The sequence below is a fragment of the Pimephales promelas genome, chromosome 17, assembly GCF_988280905.1.
Source record: "Pimephales promelas chromosome 17, fPimPro1.hap1.1, whole genome shotgun sequence".
Taxonomy (NCBI): Eukaryota; Metazoa; Chordata; class Actinopteri; order Cypriniformes; family Leuciscidae; genus Pimephales; species Pimephales promelas.
The window spans coordinates 19,664,407-19,689,929 of NC_142785.1; the positions used below are offsets into that span (position 1 = coordinate 19,664,407).

Genomic DNA, 25,523 nt, shown 5'->3' on the forward strand with positions numbered 1-25,523 from the left:
CTGAGCACGCCCAACACTCGTTCCAAACATGTGAGCTCAAACATTCAAATATGTTATTTAATCAGAATACTCATATACTGTATAAAAAGTAAATGCAGTCTTTCTTGGCAGGCTTGAATGGATAGGAAACGTATTTTTAATAGATAGGATTATGGACATAAACTACCCTTTAGTGTATCATTTTTATGTAAATATAATTTCGAATTTTGCATGTAACTGGAGAGAGAAATCTGTTCAAAACATGCTCTCACTGAATAGTAATAAAGCAGTGCGTATCAAATACCAGTATTTTTTAAGACCTCTTAAAATATATGTGGTTGTGTGTGTGTGTGACCTACACCCTACTGAAAACACCCTAATACAGCTGCCTTTTGTTTGCATGAACACCCTAGTGATTTTTCTTTTACTATCAACACACAGATACACACATGCCAACTATCCACATGCGCACATACATCACAGTAAAATCTTGAATCCTGATACCTCATCTGGGGAAAGCGTTGAATTCATTTGATTTGAATTCTTAGAAAATCTGTCATTTCCCGAACCTAAAAGTTTCCTTTTTCTTCTTCTTTTTTATCGAGGCAGACAGTGTTGCTTTTCTTTGCTCTATCCTGACAGCACCGGATTTCAACATCTGAAACATGAAGAGCCTCATATATTTATTTATAAGTGTGTACTTGCCTTGGCAAGTGATATGCTTCCACATACTGTAGGCCTATACGTATTTATAATAGTATGCATGGGCATGGTCACATGTAATTAAAAAATATATCGATTATAATGTAGGTTTCTATGTACAGTGATGTTGAATTCATATCACACACACTGGCTGGCATAATTTAGCTTTTGTTTTATCTTGAATCTGTACCTGGGTTTTGATTTGTTTTGTTTAGTTTTCATGTCATTGCTGTTTTAGTTGAAACTTCCAAGTACATATTTCACAGCTAAATTAAATCATGCCAGACTGATTTAATACACAAAATTAAATTGTGTCATTCTCAAGGACAGAGCACAATGTGTTTGTGTCAGAGCACATTCTTGTTTCAAGCATTTTCCCATTGCAACTGACCTTATATAACAACTCTTCAGATCCAGAAGGATTCAACAGAATTAATAAATGACACGCTTTTTATTTAGTTCCCCCTTTAGAAGTGCTCATCAGGGAAATTTAGCCTTTTTATTCATAATCTATCACTAATAGCTCAACAATGGTGCATTGAGACCATGGGTGCATTATCTGACATTTTCATTGGATTTGGTGTGAACACGTACTCTAATCCCATCTGTCATATGGATTATGGGCACCGGAGAATAATTCAAATATCATTGAGTATCTGTAAAATAGATAGGCAGGATGCATCTGCATAATGAATATTTGCTACATTTTTCTACTCAAACACTCAAATATCATTAAATATCTCTAGAAATTAAAGGCAGGATGCAACTGAATTATGATTTTTTTTTTTTTTTTGCAGTAGCACACTTTTAATTAATCACATCTTGTGCTCTGGTTGTGTGGGACTTGAGTTAGCTGTACTGCAGTCAGAGTTATCCCCAGCAAAAAAACAAAACAAAACAAAACAAAAAACAAACAAACAGATAAATAAATCAAGTAATGCACAATGATTTCCTTGAGGGTTAATGTTGGATTTTGGTTAGTGTATAGTATTAATTGTTAGATTTATCTAAAAACTTGAGAATGATATTTCCAGATTTGGATTTGAAGTTGTATTTTTATTTAAGAACACGGTATTGCGTAAACTTTTGATGTTTATTGTTAATGTAATATTATAGGGGTTGGACAATGAACCTGAAACCTGGTTTTAGACCACAATAATTTATTAGTATGGTGTTGGGCCCCCTTTTGTAGCCAATACAACATCAGTTAGTCTTGGGAATGACAGATACAAGTCCTTCACAGTCACTGGTCACTGTGTGATGCTGATGGAGGAAAAGGATTTCGAGTAGCAAATCAGCATTTTAGAATGATTTTTAAAGAATGATGTGACACTGAAAACTGGAGTAATGATGCTGAAAATTCAACATCTTCACAGGAATAAATTCCATTTTTAGTATCAATTAAAATAGAAAACTTATTTTAAATTGAATATGACTTTATACTGTATTTTTGATCAAATAAAATTAGTCACTGTGAATAAAATACTTTTTACAAAAACATTACGGTATTGTTATTCAACATTATAGGTCATTCCAGTAATTTAGATCCAATCCATGTTTTGTAATTTCACGTCAGACAAATGGTGTGGGTATTTTGTTTCTGTTTTGCGATCTCTTTTCAAAGCATGCAGCTGATCTGTAGTGCACATTTTATGTATCACAACAGCACTAATACCTCTAACCCAATTTTATGTAGTAGTTATACACCCTTAGTTCACACACACTCAAGACCACAGATTAAAAGATAATACACAATATGACTTTTAAAACTATGTGAATGTTTTTATAGTAATTTGCAATATGGAAAATGTGCTATTTACAACATTACATGACGATACAACAACACATATATTCCATCTCTATTCGACATAAAACGCTTAATTTACAATTGAATTCAATTGATGTAATTCCTTGATATTTAATTGTCATAAAAAAAAATGATTAAACACATTTCATTTTGCTCTGTTGGAAGAGTGGTCAACTGGACTCTCTTTATGTTTTGTTTTGTTTTTTTGTGTTTTTTGCTGTTGTGCAAGTATTTATTCAGTACACTAGTTCTGTTTGGCTTGTAGCCCAGGCCTTTCATGGACAGTGGTTTGGATTTGTCTGTGTGCTTGTTCAGAGATGTTTTCTTTCATATTCTATTCTCAGGTATTAGTCAGGTAGTTACATGTTCATGTTTCCTGCATTATACTGGTGCAGACTAATTTGCACTCATGTGTTAGTTATCGATCAAATTAGTGTGTGATTACGGGTAATTAGAGACACTCAGCAGCAGTTAGAACAGAACACTCTGTACTGTAGTGCAGTGAACGCTCAGGACTCTCAAGGTGAATGCCACAGCTAGAGCTTGTGATGCTCGCCAAAATGAATGGATGACAAAATTGATGAACTGTTCATTGTCAAAGGTGTTGATGCCTAACACTAACAGTGTTGTTTTCTGCATCATCTATTGGATGCAATATTGTAATACTGTGTCAATACACAATGTTTTACACATCAAATTACATATAAAGATGTATTGAAGTCCTACTTAATTGGGTTAAAGAAGCACTTATAAGTTCAAGTAATTGTAATATGTAATATACACTTTCATTTAATTATAAGTTTACTAACAGGCAGTTGTCTGAAAACATTGTATTCAGTTTGCAATCAAATAGTTTTTAGAAGTGTGCTAAAGTGTATTTTTTGCAACCTTCATAAGGGTTTTTGTTTGAGGCATTTATTTTTGAACGTGTCCACAAACAGATTTGATACAGGTTGTTTGTGATGTCTGTAATTCATGTATTTTATTTATTTATTAATCAATATTCATTTATTACTTCATGTTTATTTATTGTGGTATATACAAACAAACTGTGATTGGTTGTTTGACTTTTTGTTCAGATGGTCTCTTCCTGTCTGGTTTTGGCTAGATAAAGCTGGAAGTTAAAATTCTGGCTCCATGATGAGATGTTGAGGAGTTTTCCAAAATTCATATTTTTTGAAGCTGCTGTCATACCACTTTTCCAGCGTTGGGCCGATCGGTCCTCAGAATGGTTCCAGTTATATTTCCACTTCAGCTTTGCTCGGCATGGCACGATTACAAACACTCATAGATGGTCACTTGTGTGTTGCCTTCGAGCAAAGCAACACAAGTTAATAATAGTGAAACGGTAAAGCAACGGTTTGAGAACGGTTTGGCCCGATGGCAGAAAAGTGGCATATATGAACTTATGGAATACCTACAGAGTACACAAACAATATTAAAACCAGGTGTGACATCAGTAGCCAGTTGAAAGTCTGATTTTAGGCTGTGAAATTGCAACCCCCCTCATGTAGAGGAACAGCAAACCCTCTCCAGACATCCAGCTCCCTGAAAGCATGCGAACCAGCGCCATTTTAGATTGCCAGAGAATTCAGTTGGAACACTATTGGCTTAGACGATGTGTAGAGGGATAATATTACCCTTCAGGAATAAAACGCTTCCCTCTGTTGATGTGAGTCCTGCCAATTACATGTCACTGGTGTTTGCTTTCGCAATTCATTGGCCTTGAGGAAAGAGATATACACTTGCAGTTCCACCGATAGCTTTAACTCTTTCACGATTGCTTCCCAGATTGTTGTGTCTAGGTTTTCAGTGTCTCATCTCAGGTAGGAAATCTTTTGCCCTCAGTGTAACCCGTTTTATTATCTTGTTTACTTGCTCTTCTTGCATTGCAAAGTTTAGATTTCAGAGAGTCAGATGTTGAGAATTTCCATCCAGGGATTTGATTTCAAGTCCAACATCAATATACTGAAGTTTCCAGGTTCACTCACCCATTACTCTTGTTTACTGGACCCTCCTTCCCTATTCTCTGCTTATCTTCTTCCACCATCATTTTTCCATGTTCCATTTCTTCTAGCCCAACCCATCCCCTTTTTAGTGCTGCTTGTATAACCTCCTCAGCTGTTATTTTTTTTTATTTCATTTTTATTTAATATTGTCTAATTTATCTGCTTTTTTGTAAGCCAAATCATAGTTCCAGTATGTATCTATAATTGTCCAGCGTTTCAATCATCATACAACAGACAGATTAAGCACCCAAAGTGTTTATTCCCAAAGTGCTGATGGGGTGTCCATCTGGAGCACTTAAGCTCAGGGAGGGATGTTCCAGGAATTGTTCTTTGCTGCTATAACTAGCAGTATAACTTGCACACTTTCAGATCAGCAAGGACTGTGGCATGTGTTTGATCATGAGAGCAGTGGTGCTTGCAGACATTCCTTTGCTCCTCTCATTCAGGTGTTGTTTTCTGACTGCAGCTGAGCTAAATATATTGGCCGGGTGAAAGACATACCCTGCCTAATGTTGAGAACTTCTTATCACTGCACCGTTTGGGTTACATGCTTAAGTAGTTTATTGGCTTAAGTGTGCTTAGAGCAGAGGTTTTTGAACTGGGGTCAATGAATGGACCCCCTGGAATTGCTTGGGAGTTCACAGAAAGAAAAAACAAAACAAAGATTATATACTAAATGTATTTTAAAGCTGTCAAAGTTGTAGTATTAAGATGTTAATTAAATGTTTAATGCAATAATTAAACACATTTCATTAAATTGGATTTTATTACCTTTTAATTCTGCTGTCTGAAAATGGGATCAATCACAACTAGTAGTCAAACCGTTTTTTAATTATACATGTTAATTTCTCAAACTCAATACAAAGAAAATATTCACCTCTGGCAACAAAAATTTCAAATTTTCCTGCAAAAATCTGGTTTGATGTTTGAAGTATCTTATGAAACTTACTAGGATATTTGAATCAATAATCGTTTTTTTGCGTGTCTATTATACAACAAAATCATTTAAATAAAGCAGCCATGGCTTCAATAAGAAGTTCAATGTTGTTTTCAGTCTTGCCCTGGGTGTGTGCTGCCATATTGCCTTACAGGTTATCTTTGAGACCGTTTGTGCTTTTAGGAGGAAGTTTTAAATGTTTGGAACAGAATTCACACATTGTCACACCCGATATGCTTATAACCTAGCTAACCTTCCATATCACGGATACCAACCAATCACTCCTGAGCAGATGCGGAAAACATGCCTGCTATTTCCTGACCAACATTCCTATGTTATTGTTTGGATTTTACTACGAGCGGAACATTAGCATGCATTGTGTTGTGCTAACACACAAATTAGTACATATGTGTACACATTTGTGTGTGTGTAAAAGAGAGCAAGAGGAATGGGATACTGTTAAGCTCTTATATAATCACCAAGTGAGGTCATATAAAATGGGATCTTACAGATGCAAGCCGATAACTGTTAGATGCTCAGAGAGAATAGGATGCATATTATATATTACTGGAAATGTAGCAGCAGAAATTGCTCTTTTCATATTTAACTTTTTTATGTTTCAGTATGGTCTCATTGTTTGCCCTGTTATTCCTTAAAAATACACAGACAAATATGAGGCAATTGCTGACAAACATTAAGAATATGGAAATATACATAGTCCAGATTTGATTTTGAATTTGTACTCTATTATAATGATACAATGTAGATGTTAATTTAATATACTGTAAGACGTAACACCCTAATGTACGTGACTGATAGAAAAATAGGAAACAAAATAATTTAAATAAATAAAAAAATTTAAAAAGTTACATGTTCCCGTAAATGTATTACTTTTTCAGCTTTCCGCTGCAATTAACCAATTAGCATTTTTACAGTCTTTTACCATTAAAATTACGATAGCAGTCAAATATAAAGACTGAAGAAAGTGGTACATTTCTTTTAATTATTCACAATGAAACATCTCCGCTCTGGACAAACAGAAAGTAAAGCCATGGAAGAGAAGGAAATTCCACAGTTATCATTCACCTCAGAGGAGGTGGAAAATGGATCGGCCCTGAGAATGATGTCATCGGAGCGTGTCTGTGTGTATTGTGTTCCTGATGTGGTTCCTGTTTTAGTGGAAAAGGGCTGTGAGAAAAGGAAAGAGGATGCGGGAGAGATGGAGAGAGTCAATGAGGGAGAGGTTCACATTAGGGGGAGGTTGTGTTTCATTTTGTTTTGTCCTGTGCACTAATGCACCTGCCCTGTCTCCCATCTCCATGCGACTTGATGATGTCATCATGTGCTGATACTGATTAGACACACAACACTTACTTCACTCACATAAACAAATAGACACACACAAATGTGTGATTTGGGTTGTCATTATGGATTTTTACTGACAACTAGTGTTGGCATAATGCTACAATTTCAGTAGTTGATATAACATCAGTGAAATATAATGATTCTTAATCCTATTTTCATTACCACATGTTATTAAATACTATTATCTATTTAAAAAGATAAATATAAAAAATAACTGACCAGATGAAATTCAGTCTGTTCAATAATCCTAAATATTTTTTTTAGATAATTACCGTATTTAATGGTTAAATTTTTTCCATGTACACCAACAGGGTTCAGGTTTTTCACATATTCATTTGTTTTGACATTTGGCCCTCTGTATCTTAACTGTAACAACTGTAACTGTATTGTCTCTCTCTCTTTCTGCAGTTTGTGGATGTGACTTGGCTCAAGGAGGGTTTTTTGTGCGACAAGGCGAGTATATCTGCACTCTGGATTATCAGCGACTCTATGGCACCCGCTGCTTCAGTTGTGAAGAGTTCATTGAAGGGGAAGTTGTGTCCGCCCTGGGCAAGACATACCATCCACGCTGTTTTGTCTGTGCCGTCTGCAAGTAAGACTCGCATGCGTTCACTAGCAAACACTAGCATACATTCACTATTGGTACATTTAAAGCTACACTGTGTTACTCTTTTAGTTTATTCTTAGCTAAAAAACACTTAGTTCTTTCAAAAATATATGTGCACATTAATGTATATCATTCAAGTAATAAAGTATTCTCGTTAGTGTATAATATGCCATTGAAAATACATACGGGTAAGGGGTTCTAATGTCGGTCGCCATGTTGTCCCTCCATCTTGAAAGTATATTAGACAAAGAGGGACATACCGATAGACCTTTCTCACAACTTCCGTATTTGTGACCGGAAATACGCAATTGTCGTGGTAAACTTCTTCCGCTCCATTCATAACAGATAGCGCCGAAGGCAACTAGTGAGAGTTGTTGCGTACCGATCTTTTTTGTTATTCCCAAAAGCAGCCATACCTATCGTTTTCATTCCTTCCCTCGTCAGTTCCCTGTCGATGAAGTTCGACGGAAATGGATTCAGGCAATCTGGCGGGATGTTATTGATCCTGTGATCTTCTGTACTTCTCATGTCACCATTCACTAATAAGCCGTCATTGTTTGTTTATTTTTTATGTTTTATGATTTGCGTATTTTTGAAGTAACGTTAGTTCATGTTCAACTGTATTAAGATATTTGTATCCAGCGGAATAAGCACATAAAATATACACCACAATATAAAACAAGATAAATAAGAACACACAACAGTGGGCTACATATAAATTTAAAATATTAATATATACCATTCTGAGTATTTAACAATCTGAGTGTACAAGGAATAAATTAATATTTGTATAATTTTTCTTCATCTTTGATCGTTCTAGCAACAGCAGTGCAAAAAATTCGGGATAACTGTTGAATAAAACTGACAGACTTCTTTCTGGTATTCACATCAAAATGTAGTTTATTGTAAATAATACTCATATGAATAACTTTCCACACACTCCACCTTCTTACCTTTAATTAACGTATATTGGGAAGAATGAGCTTCAGTTCTAAAATCAATATCATATCTTTGGTCTTAGATAAATCAGCTGCAGACAAGCATCACCACAGCATTTTACAAAGTCATCAACAACTGGACCATGACAAGTTTACATTTTTCGAAGTTTTGAAGACTCTCTGATCAATTTTCTCCTCCCAGAGTAGGTTTTTCTGATGTGTTAACAGTTGACGGGAACTCCGTTTCCACAACGATTACGTATTTCCGGTTTTTGTGAAAAAGGTCTATTAATTCAAGCTTCGCCTTTCGTGTTTACGTTTGAGTTAACACTCATGGACGAGGTCGAACTGGAAGCCATGTTAATCTTGGACTACATTGGCCACCGTAGGAGTTAAAACGAAATTGGAATTGAGAGGAACAGAAACTAATATTCACTAGATGGTCATATACCTTTTCACCGCTAGATGGGGGTAAAAATCACATAGTGTAGCTTTAACAATTTGGGCAAGGCATCAGTAACCAGACTTAAAAATGTTTTTCACGAAGCTTATTCAATATCAAATGTATGTACAGGGGTTGGACAATGAAACTGAAACACCTGGTCTTACAACACAATAATTTGTTAGAATGGTAAGGGCCTCATTTTGCATCCAAATACAGCACCAATTGACAGATAGAAGTCCTTCACTGTGACCAGAGGGATTATGAGCCATTCCTCTTCCAGAACAGTGTCCAGGTCACTATATGATGCTGGTGGACTCGCTCCTCCAAAACACCTCAATAATATTCAGATCTGGTGACTGTCAGACCATGGGAGATGTTCAACGTCACTTTCATCTTCATCAAACCCTTCTGTCACAAGTCTTGCTGTGTGTGTTGGTGCATGATCATGCGGTTTGAGCGGTTTGAGCATCAGGTGCTCATGATCCTCCAGAAGGGTTTGGTAGTCCTCGGCAGTGTCATGTCCATCAAATACAATCAGGATTGTCATGATATTGGAGCTCAAACCATCACTGATCCACCCGTGCTTCACTCTGAAGATTGGCCGCCAGGCATATAGATGTGAAACCTCCAACATTGGCCAGTGTTTCAGTTTCATTGTCCAACCCTGTATGTATGTGTGTATATATAATCTTGCAGCCAGTGAGTGTTTCATTCATTCATTCATTCATTCATTCATCCATTTATCCATTCATTCATTCATTCATTTAATTTATTGCAAACAGCTGAATCATTCTAGAATGAAGTTAATGTCTCTCTTTATGAAAGGGCCATTGAACCATTGGTTCGCCTATTTCTTTGGCAAAATTGAGCAAAAAGAGTCAATATATGTGTCTAAAATATAACACAATATTAGCTTATTTAACTGTTGTATAAAATCAGGATCACATTTGCACTTGTGCTAATCGGGAACAAAACAGCACTCGATATTGCTTAACTATATTATAACTATATCATTTCTAAATGTTCTGCCACTGATCGTGTGTATGAGTTAAGTTTATAAGTGGGCAGTCTTGTTTCTGAGGGATGGGAAGGAAAGGGTACCCATCAGCATTCAGTAAGTGTATGAAGTGTATGCTCCGCTCCCAGGCCACTTATTTCCAGAGTGGTGTAGGGTGTCCCTCAGTCTCTGAATGGATGTTGTGTATGTGCATGTGACATGTTGCTCAGCAAGGGTCCCTCCTACATTTCCATAGCGATGCCCATGTTTCTGTGGACACTTCGTTCCCAATTGATACCTTGGGTGCGACCAGCTCTTAAATCACCTTGTAAATATCTTATTTGTAGTTACGCTGGATGACTTTATACACTGCCTATTCCAGCACATAGTGTTTCTATGTTTGCCAGTTAGAAATGATTGTTAATGCTATTATTATAACGTTAATGGCAAGCTAGTAGGTGTGAACAGAGGTCTGCAAAGTAGCTTTCTTTTTTTTTTACAAAGTAAATTGAGCCAACAACCACAGGAACAGAGTATTCATTGTTTTACCAAGAAAAACAGCCAATCAACATTCATCACTAAGAGTTTGGCATAACATTGGCGAGCACATCAGGTTTAAATTCAGGCAATGGTGTGTTAATAGGATTCAAACATTCACTATTCCATTGGGTGATGAGAGTTAGAGAGATGATGATCAACATACCGTGATATCATCAGCTTTCAAACTGAACTATCACCCAGATATGATTGAACCTGTGCCATCAAGCCTCTCTTATGAAGGCCCGCTTCACTCAACCAAGAGGTCTTATTCCTGCCCAGTTCATTGTAGCACAAACATAAAGCTTGTGAAACTCAAATACGATTCTGGGTTGAATATTTTAAGATGTTTATTTTTATACACTGTTAATAATAATGCTTAGACTATTACTATTAAGCTTGTGGGGAATCTTTGCTAGTTTTCTTACAAACATATGCTAATGCTACAGTAGCAATTCATTAAAAATAATCTGTTCAATTGACCTGTCTGGTTTTAATATTCTTTCTTACTTCAGTAAAGTTTTAGCTACACAATGTATTTGAATAGTTTATACTGTATTTATTCAATATTATAGTTATGTTTATTTTAAATTATTCAATTATAGTTGTTTAAAAGTGTACAATCAAACTGATTGTGCTGTCAATCTCCAAAAATTAAATCTTTTATTTCATGCAGAGACTTGTTGATACAGGCCTGACACCATAATGTTTGTCATGCGTGTAATAACTGGCTGTGATGTGGAAGTTTGAATATGAAAATGTACAAATAAGTTACAGTAGGCCTGTTATTTCTACTGAGAAGTGGAAGTTTTTTTTATTAAAACAGTGACTGGTTCAGGTTTAGCGGACTTGAAATGTACACGTGTCTTTTTACTTTCTTTTATGCGTTTTCTTTTTGTAACTTGTAGAGCTTGACAACGTCTGTCCCTATTGCTTTTTGTTGAATGGAAAACAAAACAAAACTTCTTGAGTAAATAGATATGGTCTTTTTTATTTTTTTTGGTCATTAAATGAATGACAATTTCTCACAATTTTTTGCTTCTAATATCCTGAAATGTTTTGTTTTTTCACCCTGTTGTGCGTTTTTCACATTTATATTGTAGTGCCCCTACATCTGAACCAAACTTAAAATGGTTTAAGAAAAACTAGTTTCAAATTCATCCTCATATAAGTGGCTTTATAACCTTGGTAAATGATGAGGTGACTCTCTGTGTGTGTATTTCTGGCAGGCAGCCGTTTCCAGCTGGGGACCGCGTGACGTTTAATGGGAAGGAGTGCATTTGTGAGAAATGCACTCAGCCTGTGCCAGTCAACAGCACGGCACCCCCACAGGCTGTGTACAGTAAGTTCTCTGTGTTTTTGCATTGCTAATTATTTCCATTATATGTAACATGCACCCTCTTACCCATTCATTTCCAAAATGTCTGCAATGACAGCCCTCTCTGGTGTTTCATTATCACTACACTACACTTGTCTCGCTCTCTCTGCAGATTGTTGCGGCTGTGGAAAGGAGTTTAAAAATGAGCAGTCTCTGGTGGCGTTGGACAAGCACTGGCACCTCGGCTGCTTCAAGTGCAAAGTGTGCAATAAAGTGCTTAATGCCGAATATATCAGCAAGTTAGTCCCACTATTCCTGTCCATGTGTGTGCGAATGTGTAGATGGGTGCTTGTGTGTGTTTCATCAATCGTAGTAATGTGATATTTAGGCCCGCTGAACCCACTGGAATGACTCAACGTTATTGACGTACTCTAAAATGAAAGAACAGTGTGGGATTTCTCAAGGCCAGAGAGCAAACAGAGACTTGTCACCATCTTCAAGTTCAAGTGAATTACATCTACTGTAATGTGTGTTTTTTAGGGACGGGATCCCATATTGTGAGGTAGACTACCACGCCATGTTCGGCATCCAGTGTGAAACCTGCAAGAAATACATCACTGGAAAAGTACTTGAGGTTTGAAGAATATCTTTTCTATTTGGCAGTGATTGTTTAATGAATGGATTCCTTAATGGATGGAAGTAGATGAATTGATGGGATAATTATAGTGTTAACATTGTTTAAACTCAACATGAAATCAAAATGGAACTCATTTTCATCTTTAAAGACCAGAAAATTGTGGAAGATTGAAACGATCTTATTTAAATGGAAATTGTCATGTAATATTGTAGTATTTATTCATTTGAATTATTCATTTGAATTATTTTTTTTAAATAATTGTAATTTTTTTTGGATGTTTTCAGTTTAATTGTAAGTTTTAGTAATGTTACGAGCATTTTTATTAGTTTCAAAATATTTCTTTTTAGCATAGTTTTTCAGTTTTTCAGTACTTTATTAGTTCTATATTTTAGTACTATAGTTCAGATTTATTTCAGTTAATTATACCTTTTTAAGATTACGGTTTTCATCTAATATATATATATATATATATATATATAATTTTATTTAAATGAATGAAAATCATTTTTAATAGTTTTGTTAACAATAACAACTCTGTTTTGGGTGGGATATATTGAAGGGTTCATCCCATTTTTTTTAATTAGCCAATAGGCTTTAGTTATATCATAAGGGAAGGCGCTCTATAATTCTAGAGAACATTTGATTGGACTAAAATCTGCCTAGCACAGGATACGTCATCAATATTTTTGGTCTATTTTCCCAGAAAAGGCTCTTCTGGAAATTTCAGAATGCTGAATTTCTTAAATGGATTTTGTCAACTTTTAGGAGTTCACTATCATATGTAATAGAGATGATATCAAACCTAATCGATATGGACTTAAAGGGATACTCCACCGTTTAACATAGTTTGATATGAAAAAATAGTGGAGTATCCCTTTCAAGCCTCAAAAGTATGTAGTGTGTGATTTTGGCCACTTTTCATGTTCCAATCAATTCCCAGTAAATAGGATCAAGTCCTGTGATACAATTTTCTAATGAAGGATTCTGTTTCTCAGAAATATGTCACATTACCAAGTAAAATGGATTCCAAATGCTGTTTCATGTTGATTTTAGCATTGTTGCCTTGAGATTTGTTTGCTTCTATCATATCTTCTCTTTGAGTGTGTGAAAGGCTTTTATTCTCATCTGAGAGCTAGTACTCTATAATACCAGTGGTCATGTTGGAAAGGGCAGAAGCTGAGTGGGTGCTTACTAAGAGAATCTCAGACAGTCATTTCACAACCACTCTAAAGCCTAATTATAGTATTGAACAATCTATCTCCTCATATTGCATCTCCCTTTCACTTTTTCTGTTTTGTTCACTCTCTTTTGTTCTTACATGCAAACTCTTCCTCGTTTTTCTTTAAACAGCTATTTTGTTACACCCTAACAAGCCCCATATTGATGTAGTTGTTCTTTTCATCTGTTTAGTTTCCCATTGGGAATGGCTAAATATTGCTTTTAAATCAACAAATTATGTGTGCATTATCATATTTGTCACTTAACTAAAGTTCTGCAGGTTTGTGTTCCTCAAAGCTCTAAATCTGTGTTTATGTGTTTGTTAGATATTTGTCAGAAGTTGCACACTGTTGCTATAGACCATTTAACAAAATGTAAACAACACTGGTCCAGAAGCACTTCCTGTTTCAGTTTTTTAACACTACATAAAAGCTGGGATAAAATACAACCAACAGAACATTCAAAACTGAATCAAAAAGTTAAACAAACATCTTTAAGATGTTTTCTTTACATGTGAATTAAAGAAAACTGAAACAGGAAGTGCTTCTGGACCAGTGTTGTTTACATCTTGTGAAATGGTCTATAGTGACTCTGTCCCATTGGCACTTCCACTGTAACCCAGAATTAGATAGTGTGACATCATAGTTTAGGATGGTATTTTTAACTACACAACTGATGTGCCAAGTGCTTTAAGGTGATGCGAAATAAATGAAGTCATGCAAAATGGTATCTTGGCACACTCGTTTGCCTTCGGCAAATTTTCTTACATGAACTGAAGACTAGCTGATACAGGTATCCTTATGTTAGCAAGATTAATTAGCCCACCTTTCAGGAGTATTGCCAGTTTACAAGCTTATACACCATCAAGGTATTAAGGTAGTCAAAGGTAAAGGTTTGTATTGTCTATTTGAGGGGATTTTTAAACAGTTTGTTCCATTTGTATAACTGCTCTGATGGAAACAGAAAGAGGCCCAATTTAGTCTTTAGCACAGATTGAGAATCGTATCTGAACTTGAAATGTCATGACATTTCCAGTGGCAGGACTGAAGCTGTGTTTAAAGAGGATGGCCTTTGAGATGGAGGGGGCTGAGTAGATTATCCAGTGCAGGTTATGATGCACGTAAAATGAAATCAACATCTGTGTTGAACACTAAAAGCAGCACGCTGAACATTTCTGATAGATGAGAATACAGTAGATAGGAAATATTACAGATGAGATCAATTTTACAAAACTGTACTTTAAACAGTCAAGTACTATTTACCTCATAACTAAAACTAACCTGGAAAAGATTTAAACCAAATATTTAAAGGAAAATGACAAAACTACAGCCTGACAGAGCTCTTTGAAACACCATAATGACTAATTATCATATTAATTCATAGAAATCTAGAGAAAATATAAGGACACGACTTTATCTTGTTATTTGTGTGGTTGTTGATATTGAAATATGAGACCATACAGTTGATTTATGGCATATTATCTTTCTGTTTGTCTTTCAGTCTGGGTCATATTTCACCTTAGGGAAATAAGGAAATAAAATATTATATTTTACATTTAGAAAATGAATGTTTTTCTAAAGATTCTTTTCTTTTCAATTTGCCATTTTTTATGAAAAAAAAGCAATGATAAAACCAGTACAAATTAAAATACTAGGTATGTATATTTGCACTAAACAAATATACTTTGAAATGTCATGCAATACATGTTTTTGGTGTTACAGAAATAAGAATGAGCTTTTTTTGTATAGAACAGTAAGCCTGTTAAAGGCAGAGCCACTTGAGCTATATGGGAAAAGCCTTTTTGTGTATAGTGGTCTTGTCAACGTTTTAAAATTAAATTAACGTGTCCATAAAAAAATGAAGTGTGGCAGCTTTGCACCGCCAGCTCCTCTTTCTGTGTTCCCTCCACTGTTCAAACACATAGTGCAAACAGGTCTTTTTCTCAGCTATTAGCATTTGAACTTTATTAGATAACTTGTGGAATAAATCAATTACAGTAACTACATTGTCAGAATGATTCTGTCAAATTTAGTATTAATGTTCTCTCCATGTGATTAAATACATAAATAATAAATACATATTACTTTGAGGGTTATGGATAAACTAACCCTTGAATGCACAAATATTTTGCTAAAAATCATTATTACATATTCAGGTCTTTAGTGACCCGGATCTATCTACCTGGTGCAATAATATAAATCTCTCCTAATATTAAATAAACAATTACAGAAGAATAAAATAAAGCATATTTTGTTACCTTTTGGAGCTTGGAAGGGTTCAGTTTGAGCAGAGGTTTTATACCATCACCATCACTTGTCAGAGCTCATTTCCCAATACATTCAACATCTGGTTCATATTTGCAATCTTAAACATATTCTCAAAACTATTTTCAACATCCTCAAAATCAATATTTTGATCGCTGACATATTCTTCACTAGATCCTTCATCAAGTGACAGTGACACTAACTTTTTATTGCATTCAGTTCTTGCGCTGCAGTAAATCACTGCGCCATTTCGAGTTTTACTAATGATTCTTCCTATTCTTTTCTTTTTCTGCCTGTGATGGTAACATCACTTCATCATTGTGCATCAGACATTTCCACCTTGTGGAATAAAGATGAATTGCACTTATTCAGTCATCAAAGATTAAATTATTGTTGTGCAGAAAAAATATACGTACATATTACTGTGTAAATGAGTGATGATATTACTGCGCCGAGTAACTACTCGTGTAACTGTATTTAATTAGGGAAAATGTGGAGGTGTTTGGTCGCTTCTCTGCTTGGATCCTAATGAATGAACTGGGCTAAGCTAAGTGCGATCAAAGTTTTGCCGTAAGACAGAGCAATTTCGAGAGAGGTATGCATCAACTCGTCTTAGTTAAGGGAATAACCTAGTTTAATATGAAAAAAAAAACAAAACAAAAAAACAGTGGAGTATCCCTTTAAATTGTCAAATTGGAGTATCCCTTTAAATTGTAATAGTCACTGAAGACCCGATGAATGCTTTTAAGGGTTAATTAATAATTTCCTGCTCTGGAGTTGAATGACTGATGTGTACTCTGTTTATCTTTTGCAGGCTGGAGAAAAGCACTACCATCCCACATGTGCCAGATGTGCACGCTGTGAGCAGATGTTTGGGGAGGGCGAGGAGATGTACCTGCAAGGTAACTTAAATCTCATCAAATCTACATGATGAAAAGGTTTGATTGTGATACAGAAATTTTATTCACACAAATCCTACAATACAATAAAACTCTTTTTAGATGTAGTAATCAAAACATGAATTGTGAAGTGCTTGAATGAAACAAATGATCAAAGTTGTCAATATATATATATATATATATATATATATATAGATAGATAGATAGATAGATAGGTCTGATGAGGATTTTTGAATCATTTTGATATATGTATTAGTGTACTTGGAGTTTCAAGCTTAAGAAAAACAGTATCTGTACTGACAAAAAGATGGATAGAGTTTGTTTTGTATTTGAATAATAAAGCATTAGACAGTCATATAAAGCTAAAAAAAACTCTCACCAGTCACATCTAATTTAAATTATAAAGAAGAAAATAAACATTTGACATCATAAGATATATGTGGTTTTATTTTTTCTCTTGTGTCTCACCTCAAACGTTGCAAAAATTCAGTCTCACTCTGCACAGTGATTACGCAAAGAAACTCACTGCAATGTAGTTTGTTGTCAAAGGAGATTTATAGTCAGATGTGGACAAGACTCTGCTTTCATAGCAGAATCAGTTTGAAGTATTTTTCAATCTGGCTGAAATAAAACGAAAGACTGCTGACTCATTCTAGGGGTGAATGATTGTGCTACTTCATGAATGCCAGTTTATGTAGGGGTTTAAATGAGCATGCTAACACCTCAGGTAGTAAGTTATGTGAGATAATAAATTGAATCAAAGCTGCCGTCAGCAACTCTGGCTGATTGTAGTCAGATAGAGGTAGTCAGATAGCACATACTGTACAATAACAGTAGCTTTACTACTGTTCTTACTCTAGTATGAAAGATAGAGTAGCATTGATTCTTTCAAAAAGCCTGTTTATCAACCTAACGTTATACATTCACACGGATTTCAGTGCAAACAAAGCTAACGAACCTGCCCACAAAGTGATAACGTTAGCTATCCATACCAACACATTTGGGCAAACATACTTAGATTACGAAGTATTACTATTACTAAGGGTTGCTAACATAATACTAAGAAATAAAGGAACTGGTTGATAAAGCACAATTACCTGTCGAGAAATGTTGCAAGCTCTGCATACAGCTTGAACCCAAAATAAATCACGTAAATCTCTCCATCGTTTAAATACCGATCCGATGTTTATCCTGGTTTTATTACGGGCACAGTTGATTTCTTTCTGTAGTTAATTTTTTTCACGAGGAGTTCTCTTTTTTTCCTGTGTGGTTTTTGACCTCCGCGCTCTTGAGGTTAACCGAGGAATTGGAAACTTTTCCGCCGTCACTCTTTGCTACTGCACGGACTTCAGGCGTGTGCTTGTGATTGACAGTCATATCTCACACCCCCCCTGCACTGATTGGACACAATGAACCAGGAGCGATAGTTTTTTGCTCCAGGTGGAGTTAGAAGCTCGGGTTTTTATCTAAAACCACTTTATTTATGTTGTTTTGTCGAAATATAGTGTCGAATTCACTGAATATGATAAAAAAAAAGTTGCCGACGGCAGCTTTAAGAACTGTGGGCCCAAAAATATTTAAACCACATTTCAAATTCTACAGGACACTAATTTTCAAAGGTTTTGGAGTCCGTAATTTTTTTTTAATAACTTTGAAAGAAGTCTCTTATGCTCAACAAGGCGGCATTTATTTGACTAAAATACAGTAAAACAATTTAAAATAACTTTTAGATTTTTATATATTTTAAAATGTACTTTTTTCATGTGAGGGCAAAGCTGAAAATTCAGCATCATTACGCCAGTCTTCAGTGTCTCACGATCCTTCAAAAATAATTCTAATATCATATTATTGTTATATCATTCTAATATTTGATTCATAAGAAACCTATCAATGTTAAAAACAGTTAAAACAATACTTAATATTTTTTATGGAAGCGGTGATGTTTTTTTTAAAATTATTTGATGAATAGAAAGTTCAGAAGAACAGCATTTATTGGAAATAGTAACGTCACTTTCTGTCACTTTTGATTGATATAATGCATCCTGAATAAAATTATTCATTTCATACTAACTTTTGAACTATTTGTGCTATATAACAAAAAGTCAATCCACTAATAAAGACACCAGTTTGTTAAAAGTATTTGCAAAAATGGGTCAGGGAAGTGACTTAAGTGTCAAATTCTGTAGGGCCACTGCATTTTTACATGGACTTTTTAGTTATTTTTTGCTTTCTCTTCCACAGGTTCTTCCATCTGGCATCCTCCTTGCAGACAGGCTGCACGTATGGAGGAGAAGAGTAAGGTAACTACAATTCAATTTGACTAGGAGTTAGATGCTCTGAAACAGTCATTCTCTCAATGTAAATTAGGTTTATTAAGAAAAATGTAAAAAATATATCATGGTAGTTGTTATTCATCAACAAATGGAGAAAAGTGTTGTAATCTGCAAACATCCAGATGCATGTTATTGTCAAACACACTTTTGGCTTTTTAAAGAGCCGATTCATGCTGGTCGAGTGATACTCTATAGTAAAGTTTGAAGGATTTCATCCTTCACACCGCTCTCAGACGAAAGTTGCAAATTGTGCTCAGTATTAATTTTGCATGGTTATGCTGTTAATGAATTTGCTAAATTCCTTAAATTGCCGCTTTTATGTTTTTTTTTTATATTATATTTCATGTAGTGTATTAAACAGTTGAATATGAATGTAAAAAAAAATCTGCAAAGATCAAAGTGCATGATAAATAGAGTTTGTCTCCCAAAAGAAAGAACTAAATCCGAGCTGTCTGAAATGAGTTGTCATTAATTACAGTTTTACTTCCTGCATGAACTAAATAGGTTTGTTTTGGTGCCCGCCAGCAACATCTACTTTGAGCTCCCCTCAAACACTGTAGTTATCTCTGAGGCCATGGAAGAGTTTGGTTTGTGTTGTCGACATGTTTTCATGTTCGACATGTTCAATCGAATCATCTGAAGTTCGGTAAAAACCTCATGCGAATAAAGTTGGTGAAAGTGGGTTTCCATCCAACGGCTTTAAAGCGAATAACAACCTGTGCGTAATGACGTCACATGCTGTTTTGCGATCAAATTGGTATATCGAATTGATTTGAGACATGTTAAGGTGTTTCCATTTATTTTTTCACCAAATTGCACAACATTCAAGCGGACAAAGATTTCCTAGGCAAAATGAATCGCGGCATAATGAAGTTTCCATCAGCGTTTATCACATTAGCCGTATATCGATCAAGATAAATTCCGATGAGACTGAATGTATTCCATTTGAGTTGATAGTCATGAAATTCAATTGAATTTTACTGTTTCCATTTTTCACTCAATATCACTTATTTCGGATAAAAATGTGTGGATGGAAACATAGCTACTGTGTATACTGAGGAAGCTTCCATTGCTAAAATGTGGAAGCGCTTCACTGTAACAACCCTTTCCCTGCAGAAACAGGTGCGGGTTCAGCTCAGTGATCTCCATTCCAATGTACCTGTGCAGGTTTGTGACATGCGGCCCATTTCCCCCTGCATGGGCTTATCTCCTGACCTGCTTTCAGCTTTAATAGAATGCTCAATGAGGTCCAAAATGGGCCTGCCAGGCCACTGTAGGCTAATGCCACGCCACTACTGCCACACCCACCCAGTAGAAATCAGGAACCAAAGAACAGGTCTCGACATCTGGACACATACTCTAAATGAGGGTGTCTCAATCAGCTCCCAAGTTCAGTAGTCAGAGCATACCAGTGCACTAAAACATTTGATCCCTAAAAAAATCCCACAATGCACCATATGAAGCATGAATGCTCACTATGTTCCCTTAACAGAAGTTCTGAAGCTCGAAACATCAATCTTGTGAGCCAACTCACTACACATCTGACACGCAATAGATGTTTTTTTAAATCACAAACCATTATTTAATTAATATGTCAGCATAAATTTACATAGCCAAACAGGTAATAGGTAACAGCTAAAATGTTGGACATATTTGTAACAATCAAAGTATTTATCATAATGTACTTTATTTTTAAATTATGTAAAAAAAAAAAAAAAAAAAAACAATGTCATAAAGATATCAGTGTTTATACCAGCAGTGATGTTGAATAATGTGTAGTGAGCCAGGGTCCTTACTGTCCTTTCTAGTGCTCAAATTCATGTATACGATATACCGATTCACGAGCTTGGAAGAACTTGAAGGGAACTGATTGAGACGCACCGGTGTGTAGGTAGGCTATAGAGAAGATACTGTGAATTGACCCTGAATGCATTACTAATAAAATGGCAAATCTTTAATATTATTGTTAGAAGAATCTCTAGAGTTTAGACTGCCTGATGTTTGTTGATATTGAAGTGACATTTTCCCTTAACTATGTAACTCTACCATTTGTCCAATGTGCCATTTATACTGCAACATTATAAATATATACTGCATTTGAATTAGAAAAATAAGGTTTTCTTCTCCAACTTTATTTTACATCAGCATTATATACTTTTACTTAAAGTAAATAAATCAAAAATACATATTAAAAACGATTTATTGCAGTTTACTGTGTATCCGTGTTTGACAAAGCGAAGAAAAATCATTGTTCTTAAAGGCAAAACCTTATCTACAGTACATTTCTGTTGAATCCTTCATAAACTGTCTGAAGACTGATAAATTGTTAGATCCACACAACAGTAACAGCAACATGAAAATTGCTCTATAATCATTTACGACCTTAAGACTAAACAGGACTGTTACTTTGTATGATTTCAATTGAGTCAATAAAATATGCTAGAACTTAACCATGTTTTTTAACTTCTTAAATAGAGTAAACTAGAACTTCTTGTTTTTTTGTTTGTTTGTTTGTTGTCCTCTTCTGGTTTAGTGCCATTGTGTTTATATTTCTTATTCTCACCTTATTTTTGTTTCCAGGTGACGAGAACCTCCTCTGAGAGCATCACCTCTGCTCCTGCCTCCAGTGCTTCCGGCTCCCCTAGCAGAGTTATCTATGTAAGTGTACATCTGAAAACGATTCCATGCTTTATTACTTTTCATTTTTTCAAGTTTGCCACTAGTGGGCAGCAACACACAAGCATACAAATAAACATGTGAGAGTTATCCTGACTTCATTTTGAATTATGAAGAGTGAGTTGTAATCACTTTATAGCAAGTTTTATTTATTTGTTTTAAAGAAGCTTATTATTGCATTCATAGAACGGCCTTTCACTGATTGTTTAAAGTTGGAATTTACTCCCATAATTTCCGCAAAGCATCAAGGGCCATAGGAAAAAGGTGGAATGAAAGAGTTACAATGCTATAATGTTTCTCTTTCTCAAGGCAAAATTGGGTGATGAGCTTCTGGACTACAAGGACTTGGCTGCTCTTCCTAAAATCAAAGCGATCTACAACATTGACAGACCTGACATGCTTTCTTACTCGCCCTATGTGAGCTACCCTGTGGAGGACAGGACCTTTGGAGAGGTACAAACACACCTAACTCTGCCAAAATTTGCTAATGAATAATTGCCGGATCCAAAACAACAATTAAAAAGCGTTGTGACCGACACTGACCATACAACATTCCCGGAAGATACAATGCCATCACTACATGGAAGTAGCACGACTAAATAAGAGCATCATTCACAAGTTTCAGGCCCTAACTATAGCCTGGTTTGTTAACCTGTCACATATACAGTAGCTACATTGAGAACAAATATCATTCATCTTTTTTTCAACCAATGACGCTGTTGCCACTTCATTAAATCGATTTCTGAATGATATCGTTGCTCGTGTCTCCTGCTATCCTGATTAGATTAAGCAGAACTGCACAGGGGTGCAGCTTCATCTTCTCTCTATCTTTTTTTGATCAGAAACACCATGAGCTTCACTGAAGGATATGAAAAATGAAGCTTGACTGTCTTTTTTTGATAACTTAGTGATTTTAACTTATTTTTATAAACACTCTCTCCAAACTACACGCAAAACAATGAGCAGTAAGCACCAACCAATGAGAATGATTTTGGACTTAAAGTCCCTCTGTGTTGGATATCAAGCTTTTGCACATGTTTTGTCTTGAAGCATAACTCAGCACCATTGCTCAGTGTTCTCTCCTTAAAACTGCAGTGAACCAAAGACCGTCTCAAAATCACAGTTTGAAATCGCTTGTGTTTCTGACGTCACAAACTACCTTGTAACCAATCACGTCAAAGTGTGATCGTCAATGAGTGGATCTCTGAGCTGATGTTAGTGAGGGGAGGCGTGACTAATTTGCATATTCATAAACCGTGTATACTAAATGAGGCCAGGGTGTAGAGTTACATTCAAGCTATTATAATGCATGAAGATTTTTTTTCCAAGTAAAACAAGTTTTAGTAATGTAATTTTGGTGATCAAATATGAATTTTAAAGGATATGATTATTGACAGCTGATTGGTCAAAAATATAAAACATAACCTCCGTCTGCATAATACATCTGCATAACCCGTGTGTCTCACTCTGTCTAACATGCACACAGCACTGTCACTATGTAATGCTGCGCTTGTTAATGCCGGATCGTTTAAAAAGAAATACCGGACACAAAGATCCAAAATATTACGTTTTCCTGAACAGGATCCGGCTCAAATGAAGCCCTGATGTGACGGTTTTTGTTTTTCACAGGTCACTTGAGTAAAAGTCTTGCATAATTACATCATACAACAGCTGCAGCATGTGTACTCCATTGTTCTAACAGTGCCGTTTTTAAATCTAATCATCTTCACTCATCATCCAGCATCACTCCAGCATTTCTTGGCCAAAAAGTGTAGTTTTGCTACTTCATTGAAGTATTAGAATAGTTTCAGTCATGTAAAGTGACTCAGTTAAGAAGAAAAGCTATTTTTTTCATTAACATAGCTGTCATTGCATTCCAGTCCATCTTACTCATTTGCTTTCTTTGTTCACAGTCACCACAGCAACTCACCCCTACTCCAACAGAGGTACAGTAGAGTTGATATGAAGAAACAGGCCCTGTTGTAGTTTTTAGTAGGTCTTATTTGCTAATCATGGCATATAAATTGTGTAATTGTATGTACAGAAAAGGATCTCACACAAAAGCTCTGCCAAATATTTTTTTTTACCCTTTTTTTAAATGTTTTTGATTTTTGTCATTTTTTTTTAAATTTGATTAAATTACATTTTTATTTTTTATTCAGAATCTGTGGCAGTTTAATAATTAGTCTTGCTCTAAAATAAGTTTTTGTAGGGTCACGTAGTTATAATTGTAATAAGAAATATCAATTTGGCATACATAGACAATAGAAAACGTGTACTGAACTTTACTTGATGAATCATTAATTCATTCAATTCTAATTGAAAATGTTTGCACAAATATTTTATGCATATATGTGCATGATTAGTAAATGAGACCTAGTGTTTCCTCATATTTTATGAATAGTTGTTGTAGTTGTGGTTTGGTGACATGAATAGTATTGTGTGTTCGTTTTCATGTGGTGTAATGACTCGATGATCAGCCTGTTACTATAAGGACTGATTATTGTAGATTGGTTTCATTTTCAGCTTTAAAGTTTCCTCTTGTGTGTCCCTGTGCCATAGTGGTCACTGTTTAACTTTGCTAATTCCCAGCAAGCAATTTTGCATTTAAAAGACATCTAATAGCCATCCAAACACAGCCCTGACGTCTAGGCTAAAACAAGGCAAAATTGGGGCTATCAGTGAAAATGTAATAGACGTCTAACCATAGTCCAAGAATAGAAAGAAAATAAATGAAATCAAACACCTTGTAATCACTGTTGACTGTGCTTAAATGATGGAATATAATAAATCTCACATGTTATTTTGGCAAAAACGGCATGTAACCAAATTCAAGGTTATTTTGGCTTTGAAATGGGTTACTCATAGCCGGACTAATTCGAGTCTATAGTTAACCTAGACGGTGAAATGATGGCTATTGCTTGCTGGGTTGTCTGATACTTTCAGACTACATAAATAATACTCTCTCTTTGTTTCTAGGGAGATGGGGAAAAGTCTCCCCGCCAGAGGAGGCCCTCCAGCCCCAGCTCCAACAGCTCTTTAGGGGGTTATGGACGCTATACACCTTCCCGCTCACCTCAGACCTACAGCAGACCAGGTAACCCTCCACATATGTTGATACTTACATGAACACAGAGTCATTCTTACCTGCACAGTTATACTGTAACTATCTGAGTCTTTTCAGTGATTTGGATATACTTTAAGTCACCATCACACGCTGTTTCAAAACCTAGTGAGTTGTCTCCATAGGCAGCATTTTAAGGCATCGTAGGCTTTGGTGAATACTTACTTGAACCACAATCAAAAGCACAATTATTTAACTATTAATTAAAACACCTATTTTTTTTCTCCAATGTATGCTTATCTATTATGCACTATAGCACTTTTCACCCTGTATTGCGGTGCCAGAAGTGTGCAGTGTGAAACGATGCATTGTTAGAATTACATGATTAGGAACCGATAACCAATCGTGTGCCTTATATTCACGTTCTTTAGAGCATCACAGAAAAACAGTGAGTTTTATATTAAAAATGTCAAATGGTGGCAAAAAACGTATCAATTGGAGTGAAGTTTATGTTTATTGTCAGAAAAATCTTGATAAAAGTCGGCAATGTGTAATATAAGGCTTTAGGTAAACAGTGGATATCACTGACACGACAAATAAGGATGTTAACCCAGGATTCAGGAATTTACATTATGAAAGGACCGCTTATGAATACCCAGGATTTACCCTGGCTAAATTTTAAGTAGTGTGAAATTCTGTTTACCTGGGGTGTATAATGATCCAGTGTTAACTATTTCAAGTGTGAAAAACCCAAATGTGTATTTATATTTTTACAATGCAGGTCTAAAGTT

The 25,523-nt window shown here is 35.4% G+C and overlaps 1 protein-coding gene across 9 annotated transcripts in view; it reads left to right on the forward strand.

Moving 5' to 3' along the window:
* Positions 1-25,523, forward strand: part of ablim2 (actin binding LIM protein family, member 2) — a 65,144-nt gene that overhangs the window by 22,134 nt on the left and 17,487 nt on the right. For 6 of the 9 annotated variants that reach the window (XM_089122086.1, XM_089122088.1, XM_089122085.1 and 3 more), the window contains exons 3-12: positions 7,208-7,391; positions 11,553-11,665; positions 11,814-11,940; positions 12,182-12,275; positions 16,575-16,662; positions 18,901-18,959; positions 21,573-21,650; positions 21,978-22,121; positions 23,582-23,614; positions 24,648-24,765. In XM_089122086.1, the coding sequence (XP_088978212.1) occupies positions 7,208-7,391; positions 11,553-11,665; positions 11,814-11,940; positions 12,182-12,275; positions 16,575-16,662; positions 18,901-18,959; positions 21,573-21,650; positions 21,978-22,121; positions 23,582-23,614; positions 24,648-24,765 (1,038 nt within the window). The remainder of the gene's footprint in view (positions 1-7,207; positions 7,392-11,552; positions 11,666-11,813; positions 11,941-12,181; positions 12,276-16,574; positions 16,663-18,900; positions 18,960-21,572; positions 21,651-21,977; positions 22,122-23,581; positions 23,615-24,647; positions 24,766-25,523) is intronic. The other 3 variants (XM_039661360.2, XM_089122087.1, XM_089122091.1) reach the window with 1 other exon arrangement.